Raw genomic sequence first — 27,877 nt, forward strand, 5'->3', positions numbered from 1 at the left:
ACCTTTTCAAAAATGTATGTATGGGAAATTACAATATTGCAAACAAGAGTTTGTATGTTTTTCAACACTATCTGGGTCCTTAATACTACAGCAAAAGTACCTTATCAATGGAATACCAAGTGATTAGTATAAGTATCTACTTCATAACGAAAGCTATAATTACCTAATTCTTGTGTACCTGGTATTTATAATCTTAATTCCAAAGTACTCCAGCTCTTAATTTCTAGTTTGTTACATACACTAGTAGAATGCCCGTTCTTCGCACGGGAAGAAAACTAAAATGGGGGCTGAATTTAGATTTAAACGGCATCGGAAATGTCACTGTCCATCTCAGCGACCCCGAAAACTATGGATTTGACACTAATAGTTCCATAGCGTGTCGCTCATTTTCGATCGTTTTTATATCTCCCCCTCCCTAAGTTGCATCATCAAAGTGAAATGACAAACCATCTCAGCCCCGAACCTCACTTATGTTGAAGAAATTTTATCGAGATCGCTTGGGTGTTCAAGAGTTATAAAGTCCAGGGCTCATAGTGGTCTGGTCTTCTGTAAATAGTTGAAAAGTGACCGAAAGCACATGAAAAAGTGACCAAAACATCATGACTTTTTTTTTTTTTTTTTTTTTTTTGTCAATTTCTCCATCACCTCTCTGGTTTTTGTTTCATCTTTTCTTTACTTCTTTTTGAGCTTCCTCCTTTCTTAGGCTTTTTTAAAGTATGCTTTGTAGTTAGCAGATGTAAGAAGCTTCTGAGTAAGTGGAACCACTTTGGCCTATTCCCGAATTTCTTCATCCCAGATATTATATTTAACTTAGCATTAAGAGTTCTCAAAGCCATGAAATATTTAAATTCATCACCTACTCTTAAGAAGAACATACAAGAAGCATAACACACGACGAACATGATGAACTACACAAACGTTGAGCGGAGCGTTAACTATTACGGAAGAAAACAGACTATTATGATAGAAGAAAGAATAGACATAGAAGGGTTCTCAATCCCACCTTGAGAGCTTAAGTATCCACTGTGGTTTAGAAAGAATAGAAGCTGAAGTTAGAATAAAGCTGACTGCTGACGGTTCACATGTGACAGCAAGTACTGAAGCTTTCAGAATAATGAGTAAAAAGTTTGTCTTTTTCATTTATTTTTATATTTTTCTTAGAAAACTGCCAATGAAAAACATAAATCACACTAAAAAGTCACTTTAGCCCCCAAAAAGTAACTTTTACTTAAAAAAGTGACTCGCTAGGAGCCCTGGAAGTCTCAGTCACTTTCATTTATTTATTTATAAATAAATAAATAAATAGATAAATAAATAGATAAATAAATAAATAGATAAATAAATAGATAGATAAATAAATAAATAGATAAATAGATAGATAAATAGATAGATAGATAAATAGATAGATAGATAAATAGATAGATAGATAAATAGATAGATAGATAGATAGATAGATAGATAGATAGATAGATAGATAGATAGATAAATAGATAGATAAATAGATAGATAGATAAATAGATAGATAGATAAATAGATAGATAGATAGATAAATAGATAGATAGATAGATAAATAGATAGATAGATAGATAAATAGATAGATAGATAGATAAATAGATAGATAGATAGATAGATAGATAAATAGATAGATAGATAGATAGATAAATAGATAGATAGATAAATAGATAGATAGATAGATAGATAAATAGATAGATAGATAGATAAATAGATAGATAGATAGATAAATAGATAGATAGATAAATAGATAGATAGATAGATAAATAGATAGATAGATAAATAGATAGATAGATAGATAAATAGATAGATAGATAAATAGATAGATAGATAGATAAATAGATAGATAAATAGATAGATAAATAGATAGATAAATAGATAGATAGATAGATAGATAGAGATAGATTTTTAACCATCCAAAAATGTAATAGCTAAACTATCCCTATCCTATTGGCTTAGCGAACACCTTAGGGCAAGTGGGCTAAGATCAATCCTTTTCAGGGGAACACAACTTTGATAAATATCTGCAAATACTATTCAGGGCTATAGTAAAAAAGCTTTTATTATGTATAAAATATTCTTTTATAATCTTTTTGAACTCTGATCAGAATGCTTTTTAATTAGATCACATGTTAATTAGTCTTTGACCACTTTTTAATCAACCTTTCCGCCAGATGCTTACAACGCAGCCGAAATATTGAATTGAAAAAGTAATTATACCACAATTTGGGGGTAAAGTTCTTATGACAATCTACTTACATTTTTCTCCAAGGGCGCAGTCTGGAAATGTTGATCAATAAAATGAGCTCCTGACAACAGCTTCTCAAAGTTGTCGAATCCAATATAGAGAGCTATGGAAAGACCAATGGCAGACCACAGAGAGTAGCGTCCACCAACCCAGTCCCAAAATCCAAACATATTATCTGTGCTAATACCAAACTCCTGTACTTTTGCTGCGTTCGTAGAAAGAGCTACGAAATGCTTCGCTACAGCAGAATCCTGCAAGGAAAAAAAAAATCAGTATTATCGTTACTGTTAATAAAACAATTACACATTTCTAAATTCTTCCATGAGAACAAAAACATTTACGACCATTTTAATATCATGGTACCAGGGATAATCACAGGCAAGTTATGCCAATGACTTTCGCAGAGGCAGGTCAGGGCAATTTTTCATTAAAAATTTTTTATGACAAAATCAGCTTTAATACCATACTAATGCGTGTAAGAGCGTTAAGTATGACCAAGTTGCGAAATTTAGTTAAATTTAGTCTACAGACCAAGTTATCTTGGTTTAGACAACGCAAAAGCACGCTCAGGAATGCTAACTAACGTTCTACTTTTAGATTTCTGTAATTCCTGAATTTCCTTTAAGTTTCCAAGCTTTCGACTCTCCCCTGGAGTCTTGGTCACTGAGATTAAAAACAGGAAGAAAAATAGAAACATCAAGGAAGAAAAATGGAACAGACTTACCAAGGCAAGAGCTGTGCTGTATGGAAACACGCTGTTAAAAGTACGTCAGCGATCAACGGACATAACAGTACTAACAGTAATTCTGTCGTGGGCACATTAAATCATTTAACATCATTTTGCAATTTTAGATCGAAAGCTCATACGAGACTATTCTTGTCATGGCGCTAAAAACGAGACTCCATTTTTGTGAGGTAGATAAGGTATCGATTTAACGTGTGGTATGAGCGAAAATTACTGTTACAGTTTCATAGCCTACATGCAGCAGTCTTGCCACTATTAAAGCCCCAACTCTTGTAAATATAAAACATGAAATCTGAGTTTAACCTTCCAGAATCATGCCCTGTATATTAAAGGAGGCAGATCAAGACCATGAATGAAATGGTGGAATGAAGATAAGTCAGGATATCTACTAAAATTCCAAAATGAAATTTCGTGACTTTTTCCTGACCTTTTCTTTAAAAAACAAACCATAAAATTTCGTAGCATTCTCAAGAGCAAATTTAGGTGAGACTGAAGCCGAATTTTCATGCATGCGATAGAAGCGTGCCTTGCTTGCAATTTGGTAGCGTCTGAAGCAGACCATAGACATTTTTGGTAGTGAAGTTTTATAGAACACAATTTTCCAGTCTGTACTCATATGTGTACAGATTTTTAAAAATCGTAACCCAAAAGCTAAATTTCTTGACTTTCATGACCGTTTTCTGATTTCGTGACTTTTTCGTGACTCTCCTGACCGATAGACATCCTGTAAGTGGAAGGAAACTGGAGAACTCCGAGAAAACCCACGCACACGGTGTTTTGTCCACCATACAGTTCACTTGGCGCGAGCTGGGATCGAACCAGAGACCCCAAGCACCAGATGAACAGTCTACCACTGAGCTACCGTGGCCCCACTCTCGTAGCTGTAGAAACAAACTATTGACAAAAAACAGTATATTCAAGATTTTTAAAAAAAAATGCCCTTTTACTCACATCTTTTGCAGATTTCAAAAACCACTGCTTTGCTGAATTCGCATTGGTTATTGTTTCTTGTGTCGTAAAAGTTTTCGACGCAATGATAAACAGAACAGTTTCCGGATTCAGTTTCTTCAGTGTTTCAGCCAAATGAGTTCCATCAATATTAGACACAAAGTGAACTCTTGGACCAACAGCGTATGGCTTCAGCGCTTCAGTCACCATCAAAGGCCCCTGAAAATATAACATGAGGCAATTTACTTAGTGATAGCACAGCTAAACAGGTTAAACATCAAGTTTACAATTCTTACTAACAAAACAGTATTATGGATTCTTTCGAACTAATTTTAATAAAGCTCTTTAATCAAGCCATTACAAAGTGAAGAGATGCACGCAAATTGTAGCTTATTTACGGAATACTATATTTTATGGTGCAGATTTATTTCACACAACAGTAAATGATTATTCAGTAAAAAGTTGTTAGTGAAAATTAGGCTATAGCGAAACTACAGAGTTACTGATCTTTACACACGCCTACTTGTTAATATAATTGTCAAGAGTCATTTCAGGACAAAAAGATAAACAGTTACACAAGTAAAAACATTACACAGAATTATATATAAATCGGGAAACACTCCTTAACCTTGAGAAAATCCTGTTATTACTTTAAATGTATTTGTATGTAAAATTTTAAGGTCAAGGTATAATCACTACGCTAAAACTGGGCTATTAAATTATAAATTTGGTATGTAGATATCATTCAATAGAATTAAAACAAAGTCAAATCCAAGCTCATGTTGGAAGCTACGTAGGCAGTTGATAAATTTTGCCAATTTCTATCAATATATTGAAGCAACCTTGGCTTCTTTATAAAACAACAGGCATTCAGGTAAGTAGAAATATATAATTTGGTTTCGTTTCGTATGTTTAGGCTTAAATCCTTATGAAATACCCAAGTTATCACGGAGAAGACTTTCACTTAAAGGGACACCTCGAATCACTACTTAGTTTACACTTGAACGATGGGTTGTGGTTCGACCGAGAATTGAACACGGGACCTCTTGATTAAAAGGGGAAAAGTAGATAAACGTAATGCGGATGGTTTGATATGTGGAAACTAGTCACCATGAGGTTCACACGATTTAAAGCATTTTTCGTTCTTTATTTATTTATTTATTTATTTTTGGTTTAAACCATTTTTTTTTTTTTTTTTTAACCCAGCTGGTTTAAACCAGCCCACCCTGTCTGAAGCACAGGCCAACGACAAATACAGGGCAAGCTACCAATTTACGTAGACAAAAGACATGTTAGTTTTTCAATTTTTTGTCACATAATAATCACAATTCGCATTGTCTCAGTTTTTAGCAGGTTTGCTTAATTTCCATTGGCGACTCACCAAATCTGATCCTCCAATACCAATGTTCACCACATCTTCAATAGGTTTCCCTGTGTAGCCCTTCCACTGTCCCGAGTGGACCTGCAAAGGAAGAACTGAAGTATTAACACAGTACAATACAGCTGGTTCATGATTAATCAATCTAGAATATATTGGATAATAAAACTGAGTAGAAAAAAAAAAACCTCATACTTTAATATTTACCGTGTTGAAAATTTAAAAAACTGCTATCGCTTTCTACCTTAGACATACAGCGAAAGATGAATAAGAGACGTAAATAAAGCGCAACTGACTTCTCTTATTACAACCATTACTTTACTGGGTACATTCAATTACCACTACTGTAAGACAGTACTTTCTTCCGTAAGTGGGGAAGTCAGCTTTTTTTTATTATTTTTATACGACGGGGCGTTCACTCATTGGGCTCATGCTCTTAGAGATAATCTGGATAGACGGGTAATGCATAGGCCGGTGGAACCGGTCTCTTGACCACTTCGATTTCTTGGCATCACCTTCTTGGATACTGTAAAACTTCGTGGTAGGTAGCGCTAGGTTAATAAAAACAGAGTCCGCAGTCGACTCCCATTACCGGTTTATTTATAAAATCCTCTAATAAGAGTATTTGAAGAAAATACTATAGAATACTTTCTTTAATTTGCAAGATAGAAATTAGGAAGTCCTTGACTATGCGGTCGCGGACAATCTTTTCAGAGCCCTGAAGCAGGCTAAGCAGAGTGGCGTAGGAAACCCCAATGCTCCGAAGCAAGCAGTGAGGGAGGATAAAAGTCACAGAGGCCCGAAGCAGGTTAAGCAACTGAGGTTGGGATCCCGACAGAGTCTCGAAGCAGGCTAAGCCAGAAGGAAATAGCCAAGAGTTCCGAAGAAGACTCGAGGCTTTGGGGGTAGGTTACTGCTAGTGTTTCAGGCAAGCAAGAAGAGGAGACCAGAAAACTGGTACCGGTCCGGTAGTTGCTGTCCTGTCATGTGACTTGGAGATGCAGGTGGTCCGTCGTCTGATTCTCGTAGTAATCCAACGTGGTATGTAGTACTCCGGCGTAAATATATGTGGTGATATTTACAAACAGGAACATATGACATTGTACACAGAAGCACGAGGTACATTACAATATTGATTGTTTAGTTACGGATTATGTCTACCAGACTTCTGTCAGGGATTCTGCCACTTTGCACTTGCCACACTGACGCTAAACATACTCTGAAGTTAACAGGCTGCACCACATACGAATAGAAGTGGAACTTCCCCTTCACTCCTGCGGATAAGGTTCCACCAATGGTTAACAAATAAGATTCAATAATGGCAAACAACACTTAGGTGTAATACATTTCACAAGTGGCCGTGGAGCTTTTCATTTGGGGTGGAAGTTGTAACTAAAATTGTAACCGAACTATGGACTCCTTGTGAATACTCATTAAATTATACTTCTTAAGATTTGAGTGTTCATAGTTTCACTACCCCATCAGCAATAATAATTGAAAAAACTTACCTGATTACAGAATTCCTTCATGTGATTGAGTACGCCGTTAACATCCGGCGTAACATCTTTCCCATCAACGATTATTGGCTTGTTGCTGCGATTACGCAAAGCAATGTGCAATACAGCCCGATTCTCGGTGAAGTTTATCTTCTGACCTGAAAACATTGCATCTCTAGCGGCTTCAACTTTCCGTGCTTTGGCCTGCAATTAAATAAAATAGTGAAACAATGAATTACATGCGCAGGAAAATTATCTTTTGTGGCAGTAGCACTCAAAACAATTGCATATACACAGTATGGTTCCTTTTAATATTGCAAGTGTAAACAATGAACATTTCATGTTAGTAACTCCACTGTATACTGAATAATATGATTCAAGAAATTTGTAGAACTAGGATTACATTTGTGGAAGATAAATAAGAGCATTCTAATACTTATTAACTGGTAGAATGGGATACATACGTCAAAGCACCCAAAAGCACAAATCTGCGAACGGTTTCAAGATACACCTTAACTCTTTCTCAGCGCATCTAAAGAAAACTTCTTGGTACATAACACGCTATATGTCTAACGTAGTATAACAATAAGTTCCTAGATGCGCTGAGGAGATGGTAAGGAATATCTCGAAACTGTTTGCACATTTTGTGCTTTTTTGGATGTTACAACATATAAGAAATTTTAATCACTATTAAGAACGTCCTAAATATTCCGACACAGGCCACAGAGAATATTCACCAAAATTACCGACTAAACTGAAACAGAATATTGATTTTATACATGCTGCAATTCGATTAGGAGAGGACAGTAGCTATCTTAGGAAACTTTTACTGGATCTGAATTTCCCCAATGTGTGTAAATGAATTGCAATGTTACACTAGTTCGACCTGCGAAGACCGGCTAAAAATTGCGAATGTGAATGACCTCAACATGCTGGGCTTGTTCTTCCGAACTCGTGCGAATAGAGCACTATGTCCCGTCGAAGCGATGAAGTTTTCAGCAAAAAAAAAAAAAAAAAAAAAAAAGTTCTCAGCCTGTAGAAGCAGTTTACGGAAAAATACAAATCAACATAATATAGAAACTGCACATTATTTAGTATTTTGTTGCTCACACTAATGAAAGCAGGCCGCCTCTGAAGATGAAAGCCATGAAACTGTGTGTTAAACCATTTGCCTTGTGAAAAGTGTCATATTTTATTTATTATATTATTATAGTTATCCAAACATTATAATATTATATATATATGAATGAAGTGGGTATTGAAGTCTTCATGGGTCCTGACAGGAAACAAACCCCTACAAATGGAATATGAGATCCTTAACTAGGAATAATATTTATTCAGACACCACACATATCGCAGAAAACAAATAATTTCTTTCCAGTTAATGTGTTATCTCTCTCAAAAGCTTAAGATACGAAATTTCAAGCACAAAATTTGAATTAAAAAAAAAAAAAAAAAATTAATTCGCATTTGGTTCCACTGGACGGGCAGCCTTGACCAAATCGTAATCCTTAGTGAATTCTTGATCTTGTAATAACTGATCGTTATCCTGTTGTATTTACCGTATTAACTGCAACGTAAAGAGGATTTAAGTTGCACTCAGTATTACTTTGTTATATAAATGCCTCATTTCAATCTAGTTTTTAAAAAAATCTGATCCGTAAACACTACAAGTAATGAGAGAACTCTGCAAAATCCGTACACAAAGTTATACAATTAGTGAATACATATTGATTACTTATTATCCTATATTTTTAAGGTAATCTCTGGAGATATACAGGGTGTTTCAGGTGATTCCTGACCCCAAGATAAGAAACTATAGCCGAACCTGGGTGCACAAATGCTTCTTTTTCGAAGTTATAGGCTGCCGAAAACATGAAAGAACGAAATTCAAAGCTCTATAGCTCCAAACGCTATGGGACTTGCCGTATTGGGTCAATACTTGTCTTAAAAATAGTATGTGCCCTATCCAAATATCTGCCCTATACCCAAAGTTTCAGAACCCTTCGGTACTGCCGTCAGTAGTTTGGCTACGGGCATATAATTTGAAGTACTCACCAACTACCAGGATTCTGAAACATGTATTTTTGGGTAGTGCACATATTAGTTCCTAAATGAAGTTTTGATCCGACTACGGTAGGTACCATAGGTTTGGAGCTATGGATCTTTCAAGTTCATGTTTTCAGCAGCCTATAACCCCGAAAGGAAGCATTTATGCATTTAGGTTGGTCGATACCTTTTATCTTGGTGTCAGGAATCACCTTTCAAACGTTTTCTTTTAATACCCTGTATATCCTGAGGAAGGAGAGTGAAACATCGCCAAAAACTTACTTATTTGTAGTATAGAAGGAATACTAGATAAAACTTCTTACTCTCAAAAGAAGGACTTCAAACGCTGAAGCGCAACCGGAATTTATGAGGCCGGAGGTTATTATTAACATTACTTGTTCCGTAGCTAACATAAGCAATATTATAGCTTACCAAATCAAACAGCAGCTGAAGAACATCTCCATTGATTCTATTTTTGGAATAATCCAAAAGAATGTCGCCATCATTCGGTGTTGATATCTTCAAACTGAAATAATAATAATAAAATATATATGACAGTAATTCTTGTCTTCCAAGCAAATACATTTTTCTACAGTACTGAATATTCCTATCGAGTTCTTATATATGTAGTTATTCAGCATCTTCCTTGCTATTATCATATATACTAGCATCCAGTGGCGTACGCAAAGGGGGAGGGGATCGAATCTAAAACTAGATGTTTCGAAAAGACAATCTTATACTAAGATATGTATCCAGAAATAGTTTATGTTCCTAACCTCCCTCCATGATAAATATTTGTACGCCATTGCTGCCACTAATTTTTTGGCTGGTAAAAGTGGAGTTTAGAGTTTCCCTTCACCACTGAGACTAGGCCTATATGACACATGGACTTACAGTTTATGGTGGGATCCGAACCACTGTGATGTCACCCACCGGAGACCCCATGCACAAAAAGCGCGCGCTAGCTACTAGACCAGCGGAAAGGGTTGGCACCAGTCATCTAGTCAACTACTTACAGATCTATTATTCACCGCATTCAGTTTCCGACGCTTAAATCAACACTATTTAGGCAGTTCCCTTCCAACAATAATAGAACTGAAATTAGGATGATTACGGGATGAAAAATTTCTATGAATAAACTCCATTTCACCCGAAAAGTTAATCTCGCTCCTCGAAGTCTATCTCCTACCAGTTGAGTTTCTAGGGTTTGCAAACACGTGGAACAGAGCCTGAGTCTTTGTTATCTACCATAAATCTGCCCCCTCCTAACCATTAACTACTTCCTAACGTGCAGACTATCTTACAGGACAACCCATGTAAAGGAAAAGAGTTTGCACATCCTGTTGTTCTGCAAGACTGTGTCACTAACGTTTTACCACACTACAACCTTATATAGTTTCAGCAGTTGATCACAGGCAGCCTGGCGGAATGTTTCAATGAAAAAAAGAAAAAAAAATCAGTAATCAATTTCCACACCGCTTAACTGAGGAATCCGAGAAGTTTTATTTTGAAAAAATTACCCCGGGAGGCCTAATCCAATAATCTTCCGTCAAATATTTTAATTTTGCCTTCCATGTGTTGAACACAAAACAAGTGTTGAAATCGCTCTACATTAACATTCGTCAATGACACTTGGGTCAAAATTTGTTAATTCTTTTCACTGCTATCAGTTGCAGTACCTTCCAAACTCTTGAAATATCGATCGACTTTTGGTTGTCACCAACGCCAACTTCGAAAAATGCCGCCAGTAGTTATTGAAATAGCTAATAGTGGCATTAGCATTTTCTTCAAATTAGAATACATCATCTGTAGAAGACTTGATTCACGAAATGATTCAACAAACTTTTTGAAAAAATCTGAGCCTCTTTCAGATCTTTATTTTGTGTGTCAACGATCAATTCACAACTGAGCTCACCCTTAGAAAGCTTGCACATGTCGACTAACTGATCCAAGTTTTCTTCTACACTTCTTTATTAAAATGATTCCAGAGTCTATCGGAAACAGCGTTGAGAACTTCAAACCACATTTTTCTTTCTTCATTCGTAAATCTATGCTTATGTCCAGCGTTCGAGTAGTAATAGTCATCATTTCTAACAAAACCCAGCCCCTTTCTCTGATCTGGCAAAGTGATCTTTCGTTCCTTGGAAGTATTCATCACATTATCAAACTTGGATTTAGGATTTAGAATTTAGATTTCTGGGCCTTCGGCATCTAAGGCCATTCCTTCCCATTTAGCCCTTCACGTTTTGAGGGATGACGTCCCTCGACGAGCACACAATCCGGGGAAAGGGAAGGAAGAAAAGATTGTGGAAGGAAGGAAGCGGCCTGGGACCTGTAAGTTAGGTACCACCCCGGCATTTGCCTGGTCTGAATGAGGAAAACCTCATTCAGGGTGGCTGGTCTGAAAAAGCGTGTTACACTTTTCCAACCGAGTGACCCCACCGGGAATCGAACCCGGGACCGCTCGCACCGAAGGCAAGAGCGTTAACGACTACGCTATGCGGGGCCATCATTATTAAAATTGGTGGTGTTGTAATCTGAAAATTTAGTTTCCGGTTGTACTCATAAGATACTCGATTGGTTTTGTCTGCTTGTAGGTCGTAATGTTGAACGACTAAATTGACTGCATTAATCGCATCCACGGGAATGCAAGAAGTACAACCAGAACAGAAAAAGAGAATGATTTCAAAAATTTCAGTACACCGCTGGCGTGAAATATTACACTACAGCTCGATGACAGAACTGTCTTTCTGCGAAGTCAAAAATTTTCTGCAGGAATTTCAAATTAAAAAATAAAGATGGTCAGTTCTAGAAGAAGAAACACTTGTGATTGCTAAAAATATGCTTTATACGACGTGAAAAACAGTTCAAATGCAAGTCGTCCGTGCATTTAAGACATCTATACATAGCAGGCACGTTTTTATACTTTTCTGCTGGCTATTTTATTTCCTCTGGCAGTCTTTTCTGCACAGGCGCGGCAAATTTTCTGCGGTCACATCGCAGATCGCGGCATTCTGCTATGGGGCACTACAGTCTACTGAATTGTTCAAGACTTCCAATATTGTATGATGCCCAGACTTTCAAAAACAGCATTCAAGCCTCAGCCCTGACAGACAACTTCTTCAAAGTCTAATTTTGCTCCGGCAACCTTTGATGTAATTCCTAGTACAGCATGTCTACTAGCGCCTCACTATAAATGCCTACAAAGCCACCATTGCTACAAAAGAATGTAAAACTATCAAGAATATTACTCATACTATTAATAAGCACGAGATTTAAACAATGTGTGTAAGAATGAACATTAATGACAGTACGACTGCACATTTCGCTTACATAAGCCTGGAGTTTATTTACCCTGACTTGCATATTTGCAGCGCCGTAATAACCCTGAGCTATGATTTTATACTTTTCATATTTTCAAGATTTGTTTTTAAAAAATTTAAAAATTTATTCAGTTTTAGTTGACATCGCTCTTTGGATATTGATCAGAATTTCATGAACTTTGAAATCATCATCGTATCAGCTAATATTCATTGCTGGCTGCTGCTGTCTTTCAGTCCCTCATTTCGTCTATCATCGACGAAATGTTTTCAGCAAACAAAGTAGTTTAGAAAATCTTTCAACATGACACGGTAAATGGCACAGATAACGTCATTCTGAATATGGTAGATTTTGGTGCATAATTTTGATTATGAGCATTTTTCGTTTTGCTCTGCTAGAGAAGGGTCAAACTCAGTCAACAGTTCATATTCTTTAGACACATGTAACTAGAAGTTTCCGAGTTAGAAGCGTGTTTCAGTCATTCGGTGAAAGTAAGTAGTTTTTCATTCGCTTTTGTCACTGCTTATTGTACTGTGTTCCATTTCGTGTTTTTAACTTCTGAAATTAAGACTAAAATATTACAGCTTGTTACAAAAAGAAAAAAATCCGTTAAGTCCCGCCAGCTTTTCAATATGATAATTACTTAAAATAGATTTAAAAAAAACTTAAACTTTTTTACTTACTACATTGATTTGACTCGGCGGGGCTCTCAGAACTTAATCCCCCGCAAACAAATAAAATATATCTCCTACATTTAAAATACAATTCTCTATAGAAATTATGTTTGGGAGCGATCACGACCGCCTCACCGACCTTTTACCACTAATAGGAGGGATATTGCTCAGTCTGTCTCACCCCTAGAGACGCCAGTGCTACCCACTGCCACAGAACCCTGTACCTCGAATATGGTTATATATGATAGAATAAAATTTATCTCCCTATTTTCCTATGAACTGTTCAAGATGGTACAGTACTTTTGAACCCTGATCTTCAAAACAATTCCATTCTCTAAACAGTCTAATAGTCAAGCGTGAAGTAGTTGGGAAGCATTTTAAGTAGCGAATTATGATTTAGAGAACCAGAAATGACTGATGGAAGTTACGTGGTGGTGATGATGATGTATCCTTTAGTTAGAAGATTGCGTGGCTGGTCCATAGTCATTCGTGGACTGTTAAGCAGTGGTGGCAACACTGGATCTTCCTCTCGTGAGACTAAAAAGACTAGCCCAATGATAATAGTTTCATAACTTGAGGTTTCTCTCCTGTACTGCGGAGTAATTAATACCACCAATGGCCCCATGTAGCGTAGTCGCTTACCGACTGATCCCAGGTTCGATTCCTGGTGGGGCTACTCGGTTGAAAAAGATCTTTTATCATGCCAGCCATCCTGAATGAGGATTTCCTTATTCATATCAGCCGAATGCTGGGATGATACCTAACTCACCGATTCCAGGCAATTTCCTTCCTTTCTCACTTCCCAGATAGCGTGCTCGCCGAGGGAAGTCATCCCTTATACGTGACGGGCTTAAGGCCATAGATTTCTATAACGTCCAGAAATATGCCCCATAGCAGACCATGCCGCGATCTGCGATGTAATCGCAGAAAATTTGCCGCGCCTGTGCAGAAAAATTGCCAGAGGAGAAAAAAATAGCCAACAGAAGTATAAAAGCATACCTGCTATGTTTAGATGTCTTAAATGGACGGACTACTCGCATAAATATAGTTTGAACTTTTTTTTTTTTTTTTTTACGTCACGTGAAGAGTATTTTTAAGAACCACAGTGTTTCTTCTGCAGAAAATGTTTGCAGAATTCCTGCAGAAATCTTTTGACTTACTAAAGCTTACGCAGAAAGACAAAGAAAGTTCTGCCATCAGGGAAATTTGTATAAATCAAGTGATCGCCTCCATTGGCTGTAATAATGCAATTTAACTATAAAGCAATATAGAATTTTTGGTAAGCTTTAAGATTTGAGTGTCTTCACCAGCGAGGCTATATGAGACGTGGAAATACTAATTAACGTGAAATCCGAACCACAAAAGTTCCCACGCCAAAGGCGCGTACGCTAACCACTTAGCAACGAAGGAGCTCGTAAGCTTTAAGGGGTCTAATCGTCAAGCGATTTACCTCTACCATACGTGCAACACATGCGTTTGCATGGGGTGCAAAATCTGTCATAACTATATTATTTAAAGTAAATATTTCTTGCGGAAACAGACTTCATGATGATGGTAGTGAAATTTACTAAGCTCACCTTCTATTTGAATGTACATTCATAAATCATGTTTAAGTCGCATTGGTTTAAGGGCACATGGTCGTAAGTGCTAAAGCAAATAGTCAAAATTCCAGTATGAATTGCTTGATTTTTGTCAAGTACAAAAACTAAATTCTCAAACAGTAGAGAACACTTGTTCCATTTAGTTATCAGTTTTAATTTGAAAACTAGTCTTACCTTTGTCACAAAAGTTCTTTATCACTGAATCAAGAAATTAATAAATAAAAAAAAAAAAAAGAGCTATGTTGCACTGGAATTGAAAACAGATATTTTGAGATTTAAGCTCGATATTGAATTCTATAAAAAGGATTACCATCTTCCTTCTACAGATTGTGTTTTATCTTTCACAAACATCATATTTAAAGGAAGAAAAAAAAAAAGACAACGAGACTGTATTTGTAGTGTTCAGGCCTGTCTGATTGCGAGTATCTTTCCTTCCCGTTCGCTGTTGAGATTTGTTCTTTCTGGAGAAAGGGGGGGGGGGGGGAATTACCCTGGGCCGGCCCTGTTCACACCAACAATTTTCTTGCACAAGTACCAAGTATAAAATGTTCAATTTTTAAAATTAAAGAAGTAATCCCCACGAACAATAAATTGAAAAATGAAGATGAAATAAAATCTGTCAGTTAACATCCAATAATTATGTCCTTTACACGAAGGGAGACGGGCGATTATGGCAAATGAATTATTATGCAAGAATCTCTGGAATGAGAATGTGGGAGGAAATGCAAGCGCTACGAGAAAAAATAAGTATTCCAGTTTAACGTCCCACGCAATGCCCTTTAGCCCTTATTCATATGCTCTTTAGAATAAGGGAGACAATGATTAATGGTAGGTGAATGATGGAATTTGTGGAATGAGAAAGTGGAAGGAAACGGGAATACCCGATAAAACCCATGAACACGATGTTGTCCACCACAAACTAATTTGGTCGAGGATCGAAGCAGGGATCCCACGCACCAGAAGCGCTCTACCACCGTGTCCCTTGAAAAATGAAAATTATAAGAAAGCATGCGACACCGGGACCTTCTAGCAGCAATTTCCCCTTGCACGCATATACAAATATTGGAATTAAATAACCTTCTACATGATATAATAGCCACTTCAGTTCTCTCAGTTTCTTGCTTACATCACCATAAGCCACAAGGATAACACGGTGTCAGAGGACTCTTAATTAGATCTCAAGTCAACATTCACAAAGTCAAATGAAGGTCAACTGAAGTTACCGCTCCAGATACATACCTGTACTTATCGAAACGTCCAGGATCATTTTTAAATTCTTGAAGTATGTTGATTTTCGCTCCTTCTTTATCATAATAAGCTTTCAGCTTTTTCCATGCTTCTTCCTCTGTAAGTTGCGGCCTTCCTTCCATTTTAGAATTTTAACTTTTTCCAATCTAAACGGTTTTTACTTTCACAGTACAAGTACGATATCAAGCGACTGACGGTCTGACTTGCAGCTGCGTTCGAGCGTGAGCGCTGGTTGCACAGACACCCAAAGAGCAGAATGTATTTAGATGATCACCGCCTGCAGCGCTCGCGATCAACGATAGCCAATCCCACTTTTCGAGGCGATTGCAACGCTTTTGTAGCAAATTACACTTTCCAATTACCTTGAAGAGAAGAAAGAGGACAGAACCTGATGTCACGATGACTTGAACAGCTGTATCCAATCAGAATCTCCAGATCAAAATAAAAATGATGTCTTACAGTATTGCTAACTCTAACATAAAATTGTGCTTACTACTATATAAATAATTTTTAAAAAGATTTTTGGGAATTGCATAAACTAGCGTAATTCTAGTTTTTAAAATAATAAGTCATAAACTATTAAGCAGAAAAAAGTCTTGGACACTAATAGCTCGTCCTCTTTCTGATTTAATAAAAAAATAAATCCTAGCTCTCTCCCCTGGACTAGTGACTAGGGTTCGCCTTTATTTCACGTCCCGGGATCAATTTCAGGTGGAGGAGTCTAAAATTCATTATTGTGATAAAAGCTTAGGTTAATGTTTCATATAACCTCAGTACTGAAAAGTAACTCTAAATTTCAAAAAAAAAAAAAAAAAATCTGTCCAAATCGAATGTCTTCAACAATAATTAACAATAATTATTATTTTGTTGATACAAAGCTTATTTAAAAGTCGCCATACTTTTGTCTTCCCATTCTGTACAGTGTGTTTTACACTGGCGGCTTTAGCGGGTAGGTTGGGTAGGCACAGGTCTACCCAGAAATTTTGAAAAATATATAAACGCTAAAAGAAACAATAAAAAGAAATATATTTTCCACTATTTATATTAATGGTAGACAATTATTTAACAAATAGCATCGACCACAACCAACTGTAAAAATAATATCCTACTGTCATTAATCAATCGAATGTGTATATGTATCCATAACCGAGGGAGCAAGCCTACCCAAAATTAAAATCCTAAAGCTGCCCCTGGTATTTTAAGAACACTGTTATTTGTGTGCAAGTAGTGGTACAGGAAGGACGGTGTCTGAGAATCCACCCTTTCCCCAAAATGCGATGTTAAGTATCTTAATCAGTGGCGTATTTACGATTTTGTTCCGAGGGGACTTTGCTAACTTTATTCCTGGAAATGTGAAAGTTCTGCAAGCTATTTATTTATTTTAATATAGTAAATAAAATTTCGAGGGACAAAGCCCGGAAGCCCCCCTTAAATACGCCACTTATCTTAATGAATGTTCTTGAAATTAAAATAATTTTAATATATGTGTATTTACATATAATTTCTCGAAATGTCTCTAAATTTTATCCAAACTTGGAAGTTGTCGAGTTACCTTCAAACCATGAGCTAAAATATTTCTTTTCGTTTCGAGACTAATGGAGACGGTGATTATAATGGGCGAATTTGTGGAATGAAGAAAATGGGTGAAAATGGAAGAACTTCAAGAAAACCCATGCACACGGTACGGTGCTTATCCATCACAAATACTAGTTGGTGGTAAGGTATCTTCGGATTAGAAATGATCGCTTTATCACTAAGTGGCCGCGGCAATAATAATAATAATAATAATAATAATAATAATAATAATAATAATAATAATAATAATAATAATAATAATAATAATAATAATAATAATAATAATAATAATAATAATAATAATAATAATAATGTACGGCTTACCTCACTAAACTTTCTCGCTCTTAATTAATTAAATCATGAATCATATCATACAGCAGTTATTCCTTAAATAATATTACTGTATTCATGAAATATTAACAAAATTTTAACACTCCGAAATATTAGCTTTCGGAACCAATTTGTCCGAAGAAAACCACCCTTTCTGGGTTCCTCTGAAATAAACCAATTAAGTCATATTGTGTGGTTGCTAATGGAATATTTGTTTATGAAACATTAAAAAAAACCGTTGTAAACGTTTTACAAAATCTTGTCCGAAAAAAAAAAATCTCCATCATAAGTATTTCCTGCATTTCTGGAGATAAATGACTTACAGGGGGAGGGGTCGTTCCGCACCAGTCTTTGGAAAGTTCCGCGTACAACAACATAACACAAAAAAGTAATTATAAATGCTATAATATCGTTAACTAAATCGGAAATTTTAAGCTACGTATACGCAAACCGTTACGGAATATGCCTATAACGTCATGGTCTTTTTCATGACGGGAACAAATAGTTTCGAGTAGTTTCCTAAATCGATCAATCAAGTTCTGCTATAGTGATTGAAGTCTATTGCTACCCAACATTGTACTAGTAAAACTTAAATTCATTTTCATGTGGACACGTCATACGTGGATGGATTACTAGTAATTTTTCCTTTACTTGTAGATGGCAATACTTGTTAAATACCTTGTCTTGAGCGTCACGATATTACGCAAATTATTTGTCGTCTGCTACTGAAGAACGGTGATTTGAAAATAATACAATTTCTTTTATTATTTTACTCAATCTTTCGCTACGCTATTATTCGATATAAGTCTCTGATTATAAAATTGTTGCTTATTCTTGTTGTTTGGATATCCATATTGGAAATAAACAGCACTGATTTTAATTACAAGTTTATTCCGGCCTGCGTGACAGAAAATTGGGGCGAGGGGCGGATCTCGTGGTTACATAATCTGACGTAACTTTTGAAACTTCAAGTACATGATAGTCGTTGAAGTGGAGAGAGGGGGTTAAGGTAAAGGTAATGCAAATTTAAAAGAAAAAATGTTTTGGAATAAATTTTAATCACACGCTTCTACATCGACTGAATATGTATCTACGACGTACAACGTTCTTACTTCGTATGTCTTAGATCTAAAAATCTTGCTCATCCAGATATTTTCTTTCTCAGATCTAGCCTGCGGTTTAGTATGGGGTTCTACCAGACAAGTGCGTGTATTTATCTTAAATATTTATATCGACTTCCTACTAGAAACTTTTTCACAATGTTTATTGTTAACTAGGTGAAATGTCCGTTCTTCGCACGGTGAGAATATGCTTATGGAAATTGTTTGAACTTCTTTCCCCTTAGGATACGTATTTCACTGAAAAAATAGCAGTAAAATTCATTAGTTTTTTGGCTTAAAATTTTGAACTCCCTGCTTACTTAGGATACGACCCTTAATGAAAGAGACATGATAAAAACCCAACTTAATGTAGGTTATCCCAGGGTCGGATCTATCATATGTGCAACATGTGCATCTGCACGAGCCGGCAAGTTTCGAGGGTCGGTAGAATCTGTCATAACTAGGCCTATATTATTTTAAAATAAATATTCCTTGTTCGAAACAGACTTCATGATTATGGTAGTTAAATTTGCTAAGCTGACCTTCTATTTGAATACTACATTCATAAATTATGTTTAGGTTGCATTAGTTTAAGGTCACATGGACAGTGCTAAAGCAAATGGTCAAACAAATCCCAGAATGAATTGCTTGAGTGTTGTCAAATACAAGAACTCGGTTCTCGAATAGTAGCAAACACCTGTTCCATTTAGTTAGTTATCACAATTTTGATATGAAAACTAGTCTTGTCTTTGTCGCAAACATTTTCCTTATCATTGAAGGTGGAAACAATTATTAAAAAACAGATATCTAGAAGGAAAATCAAGAAATAAAAACAACAGACCTGGTTGCGTTGGAATTGCAAACTGATATACTGAGATTGAAGCACGATATTGAATTCTATACAAAGAATTACCATGTTTCCTCTGCAGTTGTGTTTACTTTATCTTTCACTAACATAATAGATGGTTATTTACAGAAAAAAAGAATCAACACAACGAGATTGTCATCTTTGTAGTCTTTAGGCCTTTCTGAGTGCGAGTGTTGTTTCCCTGCCTTTCGTTGTTCATGATGGGGTATAATACTTAAAATCGTGGTTTTTAAGATTTGCATTTTCTGTACTGTACGGGGTGGCATATTACGTAGAGGCGGCTCTGGGTTAAACATTACCTCTGCAAATTTTTATTGAGGAGTTTATACGTACGTACCAACTTCCATGTTCCTACCTTGAGGGGCTCATGTGATACTCCACTTTTCGCATACTTTTTGACCCCCATACCCCTCATAGAATACACCCATGAATCACAGTGAAATGATAAAAGAACCTAGTTCGAACACCAAGTTTTCTACATTCAATTCAATCTGTTCAATCGTTTTATTGTGATGCGATCACAAACTACAAACAATACAACTTTCTATGTGGTAAAAAAAAAAAAAAGATAGAAAATTCTCCCCTCCACCCAGGCCCGTATCCAGGGGGTATCTAGGAGGGCCGGGCCCCCTAAATTCTACTGGCCCACTGAAATTTTCATGGTAGGCTTGCAAATGAACTATAATATGGTGATGAACTATAATATGGTTGGATCGGTCCCCCTAACTTCTACCGCCTCCCTCTACATTTTTGGGCTGGCTACCGGCCTACCTCCACCATGGAACATTTCAGAAACGCTGGGATACGTGTCCACTTATCTTTAACGAGGAGTTTATATACACCGAGAATTTCATGTTCCTAGCTTGAGGGGCTCGTAGAAAACTCTATTGCATAAATTTAAACCCTCCGTACCCCCCTTAGGATACGCTCTCGAATCAAAATACTGTAACATGGTAAATCCCTCTAGCTCGACACAGGTACTACCTATCTTTCAAAATTAATTTCAAACTGTTCAGCCGTTTTTTCGAGATGCGATCGCAACCAACAGACAGTGTAGCTTCCAATGTCTATAGACATCCTCCCCTTCCCCCTAGCCCCTTAAAAAATGGAATTTTTCAAAAACTCTACTTTGGTAATGAAGAGTTTATACAGAGTGTCATCTTAACTTGATGGGTTCGTGTTTTTATTATTATTATTATTATTATTATTATTATTATTATTATTATTATTATTATTATTATTATTATTATTATTATTATTATTATTATTATTATTATTATTATTATTATTATTATTTGGAGAGAGAGAATGAAGTGAAAATTACTAAAAGGAATTTCGTTTGCTAGCTGTCGGCGTGGTCTTATGTTTAACGTACCCAGTTCCCACGCGGTACAGCATGAAATTAAATGAAATGAAATCTTTGAGTTTTACGTCCCATGGTTATGCCGGTTAGGCTAAAGGAGACGGTGATGATGAGAAATGAATGAAATGGTGGAATGAAGAAAGTGGGAGGAAACGAGAGAACCGAGAGAAAAACCTACACACACAATGTTTGTTCACCACATGGTTAACTTGGCGCGAGCTGCGTTCGAACCAAGGACCCCATGCAACAGAGGGGAACGCTCGTACCACTGAGCCACTACGGCCCCTGCGGCACAGTATGGTTCAATTTTTGGACATCCCAATTTTTAAAATATATTTTATTTTTTACCTTACGTTTAGTTTTGTAATTCGGGAAAAATACTGGAGAACAATAAAAAAATTTCGAGTAAAGTAAAATACTAACATTTAACAAATAGTGTGAACGTAATGACTTTGCTACATTGTGTATAAGTACTGTGGATCGTCTTTGATATAACCTTGACCAATATAATAGAAAAAAATATAGTTGACAATTAAAGTAGCAAGTACAAATATGAAGTGCATACCAAGAGTATGTACCGTTTTATTCTAATGTCCACAATTTTTGTCATTTCAGGAAATTACTATGCGACCAAGCGCTTGCTCCCTTTTCTTGAGGTCGTTAGTGTCGCTTTGATCGTAGAACAGGTGCTTTTACAGAGTTGCCAACGGCTTAAAGCGCTAGGAAATTAAACGTGCTAGAGACAAAGTAATCGAGAGGGAGAGGTAGTGTCGATAGAAAATAATACATGTTGTTAGTGCGCTGTATCTTATCTTTCTTAGAAAATCGGCATACGAACAACACAAAGAATAATTAATTCAGAAAATAATAAAAACTTGTGCTTTCTTCTAATATTAAAGAAGACGGTATGACCGTTTGAAAATAATTTATATTATTATTATTATTATTATTATTATTATTATTATTATTATTATTATTATTATTATTATTATTATTATTATTATTATTATTATGAAGTATCTCAGCATATAGGTAATCATGGAGATTTTGAAAGGTCTACTGTTGATTCTTTGGAAAAAAAATGGAAAATAAATTGAATGACCTGAAGAATGTATTTCTAGGGGAATTTGAATGCTTGAAAGATAAAATAGTGCAATTAAGGTACCAAAATGAAAAAAAATTAAAGAATTTCTCTTGAAAAAATCTTGTAACTGTTTAATGAAGGAATCAGTAGAACCTTCTCATAAGAATTCAAAGGTCGTAGATGTAAGTGATCGTGATCAATTCGCTGAATTAACTAGGAATGAAAATTGTACAGTTTTTAGATAGTAGCCAGGAAAAAGTAGAGTTTTATACGAATAAAGGACAATAGGTTCAAGTCATTTCACGTAACAAAAGGAGATAAAAATATAAAAGATCAAGAGAGACAGACAATAGAGGGAACTTCGGTACTGGTTCAAATAAAAATCAACGTAAGTTAATTTCTGGTAGTGGTTCTGACAAAATTGATTTGGTTGCTAAAAGTAGAAAAAGGGCATTATTTGTTACTAGATTTGATCCATCAGTAAAGGAAAGTGATGTTGAAAATATTGTCAGTGATAGAAATGTAACTTATGTCGTCAAATGTACTAGATTAAAAACCCAATATGATACCTATGCATCTTTTCATGTTGAAGTATTTGACACTGACTTTGGAATTATTAATGATCCAACGATTTGGCCAAGTGGTATATTAATTGGTCCGTTTTATGGTAAACTGTTAACAACCAATTCCGAAAACCAGATTAATAATGTGAACAACAACAACTAGTTCAATATGGAAGTCCATATCTTGTATCAAAATGTTCGTGAACTTAGAACTAAAGTAATATATTTTTTCTTCTGTTGCTGACTGCTCTTATGATATTATTGCTGTAACAGAGTCATGGTTTTGTAAAAATCAACATACTGGTGACTATTTTCCTGAAACTTTTGTAAATGTTTTCGTTCTGGTAGGAATTATATTGCTAATCAATGTAGCAGAGGTGGCGGCATTTTACTAGCAATTAAAATAAACATAAGTTGTCAAAGGAGATTTGATTTAGAATCTGAAACCGAGTGTGTTTGGATTGATATTGATACATTGAATGAGAAAAAATTATTAGTTGTGTGTTGTTACTTTCATTCAACTTATTCTCTTATTAGTTTTACGAACTATCTTAATTATATTGTGTCAAGAGTGAACTTTCTGAAGTATGAAATAGTGATTATTGGTGATGAATTTGAATGTTGACTCTGTCTGGTCTCGATCTAATTCTGTATATTACCTATTTTCAATCTAGTAATAATACAGCACCTCTGGTTCCGCCCGATCAGTATCACGTTCCTATTGAAATTGTCAAATTATCATCTCTAATACAGGAGATACCAGGTGAGTTTTTGCTATATCAGATCTATCTTTCTTTATAGAGAAGTCCAAGGGTTTCCCTGGGCAAATATTTTGTTGAGTCAAAAGATTAATACTGTTGCTCAAAATATTAACGATGCTATATTGCAAGCAATTAAGAATAATGTTCCTTTAGCAACTAAATCAATTTCTAAATATCCGATACGGTATTCTCGTAAATTAATTTATTTGCTTAATAAAAAGAACAACGCCCATAAGAAGTATAAAAGAACCCAATCTGCTCAGGATTATAATGTATTTTCCAATTATCGTTCCAATTTTAAGAAGCAACTTTTTATTGATAAATATCACCTCTGCTTTTTTCACTTCAAACACTGCTTATAAAGGTATAAAATTGCCCCCTCCCTCCAAAAATCGAAAACTTTGGGAGGTGAAACCGAACTTTTGGTGGTCAAAAGATCAAGGTTCAGTTTTGTTTGTTGGGTCATATAGATCTCGAATCACGGTGTTTAATTATCAAATAGTGAGTGATGTTTCACTTGAAAGGATACTTCATTCTTTAAGATGCGTAAAAGAGGAGAGTCCAGGACCTTCATAACTAATTACATCAAATTATAACGTTACCATTCGTGGATTAAAATAAAAATGCTAAAAAAAATATTTAAAAGGCTTCTTTATGTGTTGGCTTGTAACAATATGTTTTAAAAGCAAACGTCAACTCAAGAACCATGTTGGATGTGTTCACTACAAACGTATACGTATTCGTTGTCAGCATTATTTGTATTTGTATTTATTTCTGTTGTATGAACTTACAAGTATGAGGAATGTCTTCAAGTAAGTGTAACAGGCGTCATATGTACAAAAAGTTACATGAGTAAAATAAAATAAAATTACCTTGTCATGATATTTACGTACTCCTCAATCGTATAACAAGAATTTTCTAATAGAAATGATTTTAACTTTTGTCTGAACCTTTTCATATTTTCTTCATACTTTATATCAATAGGCAACATGTTGTACAACTTAACACCACCATAACTTACACTTTTTTGATACATTGCTCAGCGGTGATTACAAAATGAAAATCATTCTTATTTCGCGTATTATGATTATGTACTCCCATGCGCAAAAAAAAATGCGCGTATACTGTCTCACGATTTTCCGCATTTATTCCTTTTTCCTTACGTTTATGGGTAAAATTGAGTTATTAGTATGTGGAGATAATAGAGAGCAATCCATCTAAGGAGATATTTCCAAAAAATATAATAAAGTAATAAAAATATAAGCAAAAAAACAAAATTATGCTGGGTTTTGTGTATACTGGCAACGATGATTTCTAGGGATTTTTTCAGTAGCACAGCGCGATTGCGGAGGGAATTCAGTAGGTGAGGCGAGGAGTTGGATCAAGGAACTGAATAGTGGAGTAAAATGTTGCATTTATTGGTTAAAACCTAGTGTGTAGATTGCTTGCCAAATATAAATTAGCTTCTGTAACTAAGATGTCGTACGAAAATATAGAATTAAGCAGAAAAACTCTTATGATAAGGTTCGAAGCGATACGCACCATGGTTATGAAGATTATTTCTTAAGAAAAAAGAACAAACACAACGTAGCTTCTGTGGTTAGGTGGATAGAGTGGCGGACTCGTAGTTATTTTATTATTTTGACACCACATCGAATCCCATCCCATCCTTTTTTTTACAAAGCATTATAGGAAGTGTATAATTTTGATGTTAATAAGAACCGAAACAACATAATAAGGAAATAATTTATTGGTAGTATCCTTTAATCGACGTATTTATTCAGTATTAGAATACGTGTACTATTGGAAACAGTTATTGTTTTCCGTTTATGGTCTTGTATGTTACCTGCCCGTTCTTGAACAGCAGACAACTCACTTCGGATTTGTGTCAGAAACAGGAAAAATAACATACGCGACCTTGACAGTCTTTCCAAGTTTACCCCTTGTTATATCGACTTGACGTTACATCGAATGATGCTTGTTGTCGTGAAAAAAAGGAAGAAAGGAAAAAGCTGATGTCAAATTATCGTTTGTGTGTGTGTGTGTGTGTGTTTGCTTGTGTTTTTTTCTTTTTAGAGTATTGACTTTCTTCCTCTCTCTCTTTTCTTCATATCCACAATTGCAAGAAATTATGACCGACCTTTGTGGGTTTATTGGGAATAGGACGATTTATTTTGGATTGCTAACAGACGACATTTTTTTTAACCATTTGCTTTAAACTTTGGCTTTGTGGCTCTTAGCACTCACAAAAGGTCATTATAAACTATATAAACAGTTCCCGTTTTCACCGGCTGCTGAAAAGATATTGGGGAAGAGAAAAGTGCTTTCCGTAAAGATAATGAATAAAACAAATTAAAACAAATAATTTATAAATCTTTATAATACTCTGTAAAGTTACGAGCGATTACGGCTAAGAATTAAACGTGAGATTAAAATTGCGAGTATTATGTATTATGATTAAATAATTAATATACAATAAGTAAACTACAAGCAAATTATATATTTAACAACCTGAGTGCTTAAAACAATTACTTTATTTTTAAGTTTTTTAAAATTATTTACTTTGATTAGATGGCTTTTTTGATTTATAGGAATGATTTTAAAAAAATATATTTATAATTTGCGCTAGCGGTAACGAATGAGAGTGGGGGATAATTTATATAACACTTGCGTTTTATTATGCACTGCACAAGGAGGGTGGGGATTAAGTCAGCCGCAGTTTTTTCTTTTGGGCTTTTTTTTAACAGAAATTTGGTTTTCTGTAAAAGTCAAAAACTAATTTGAGTGTTATGCTTATATTTACTAAATTCTAACGACGACAAAAACACGATTTGAAAATGCAATCATAAGTCTGTGTAAGGAAAGTTTTCGTTGAACGAAGCTAAATTATACAGATCTATGTATGCGAACACGAATATTTCCAAAAGATAGCATGAATATGAACGATAATCATACCATATTTCTACATTATATAGTAGCGTGAAAAACTGATATTAAAATGATATAACAGGCATAAGCTTTTTTTCTAGCACGGCAACACATTAAACGTAACTAATTAAATTTTGGGAATTACAAATTATCACCTTACGTGTCGTTGTATTCCTATTCGTTTTCACGTTCGAGCGACGAAAGAAGAAATGGTACGGATAGTGATAAAAATCGAATTCAAGACTTCAATGAATTCAAGTTTCACGCCCCCACATATCGAAAAGTAATTTTGATGTCTGTCCATCTGTTCGTCTGTCGGTTCGTCACGCTTTTTCATGCATTCAAATAGAGGCCATACTGTTCGACGTATCTGGACCGAATTCTAGACATGAAGTTTTTATAACACTTTATCGTTTCTATCTATATCTATATCCTCCGACACCTAAAAATAAGTTTAGTTTACTGAAGAATGAAAATTTAAAATCATTAAATTGTCTCAAAAACGGCTGTAAAGGTTTTGCTTATATTTTTACAAATAGAGTATGAATCATTGCTCTGAAAAAATACGTAATTTATAATTTACTGTATGGGATGCGTTTTTTTTTGAACAATTTTCTCAATCACATTTTATAAATAAATGTATCATTAATAACCTGACAATATGACACAACTCGTTCGTCCTGTAAACATTCAGAAGAGGTAGTTTAGCCTACTCTTCGACGATTTTCCCATTAACGCCTGACCCAATTTTGTTCATATTTCATAAATAAATGTTACATAAATAACCTAACGATATAGTATAATTCCATCATCCTAAAAAGCTAGAAGTGGTATATTACTTTTCGGAGCAAGTTATACCCTACGATTTTGTCGAGAAAGACTCAGGCAATTTTGTTCGTATTTCATAAATAGCATAACTCGTTTGTCCTGAAAAGATATACAAGGGATATTTTATTTTTGGGGATGACTTTTTTAACGATTTTCTCAGAAAGTACTCAGACGCTTTTGCTCATAGTTCACATACAATTATCTCCTTAATAATTCTAATGTATGGCATAAGTTATTTCTAACAGAAATATGACGAATGGGTACTTTACTTTTGGACGTAAGTTGCTTCGAACAAAGTTTTCTAAAACACATTATTTTATTCGCATTTCCCAAATAAATGTTTCAGTAATAGCTGCAGCCTAACACGTGTCAGTTTAAGAAATTCGAGCGAGAAAATTCAGTGCGTTTCATCCGTACCCATTCTTAAATATATTTTTAAATGTTACACCCAATCACAATTTTCCTAACAAACTCGAAACTTCTTTTTAAATGTGCGTTGTTGTGGCCAAATGGTTTAAGTGTATTGGTTCTGGATTTGATTCCCGGTGAGAGCTAGTGTATTTTTATCCAACGTTAAGGAATAGGTGCAAAGAGAAAAGTGTTTAAACAAGCCTAACCAAGCTAATGAATAATACAAAGAAATAATGCAATATTACGAAATTATAGAAGAAAAGTTGTTAATATTAGATATTTGCGTGTAAAATGTCCAACCGATGACTGTCAACTCCAAAGGTAAGAACCTACTAGGAAGTGATTG

At 35.3% G+C, this 27,877-nt stretch overlaps 1 protein-coding gene across 1 annotated transcript in view; it reads right to left on the minus strand.

Annotated features, from left to right (window-relative positions):
• The window catches only part of Pgi (glucose-6-phosphate isomerase), a 35,814-nt gene extending 19,739 nt beyond the window's left edge, over nucleotides 1-16,075 (minus strand). Inside the window, exons 1-6 of the mRNA XM_081738312.1 lie at nucleotides 15,712-16,075; nucleotides 9,309-9,402; nucleotides 6,840-7,031; nucleotides 5,335-5,415; nucleotides 3,957-4,172; nucleotides 2,272-2,511 (exon numbers count right to left, since the gene is read on the minus strand). Coding sequence (XP_081594438.1) covers nucleotides 2,272-2,511; nucleotides 3,957-4,172; nucleotides 5,335-5,415; nucleotides 6,840-7,031; nucleotides 9,309-9,402; nucleotides 15,712-15,842 — 954 coding nt within the window. The 5' untranslated portion in view covers nucleotides 15,843-16,075. The remainder of the gene's footprint in view (nucleotides 1-2,271; nucleotides 2,512-3,956; nucleotides 4,173-5,334; nucleotides 5,416-6,839; nucleotides 7,032-9,308; nucleotides 9,403-15,711) is intronic.
• Between the last annotated feature and the right edge of the window lie 11,802 nt (nucleotides 16,076-27,877).

The sequence above is a fragment of the Thermobia domestica genome, chromosome 2, assembly GCF_964235325.1.
Source record: "Thermobia domestica chromosome 2, izTheDome1.hap1.1, whole genome shotgun sequence".
Lineage (NCBI taxonomy): Eukaryota > Metazoa > Arthropoda > Insecta > Zygentoma > Lepismatidae > Thermobia > Thermobia domestica.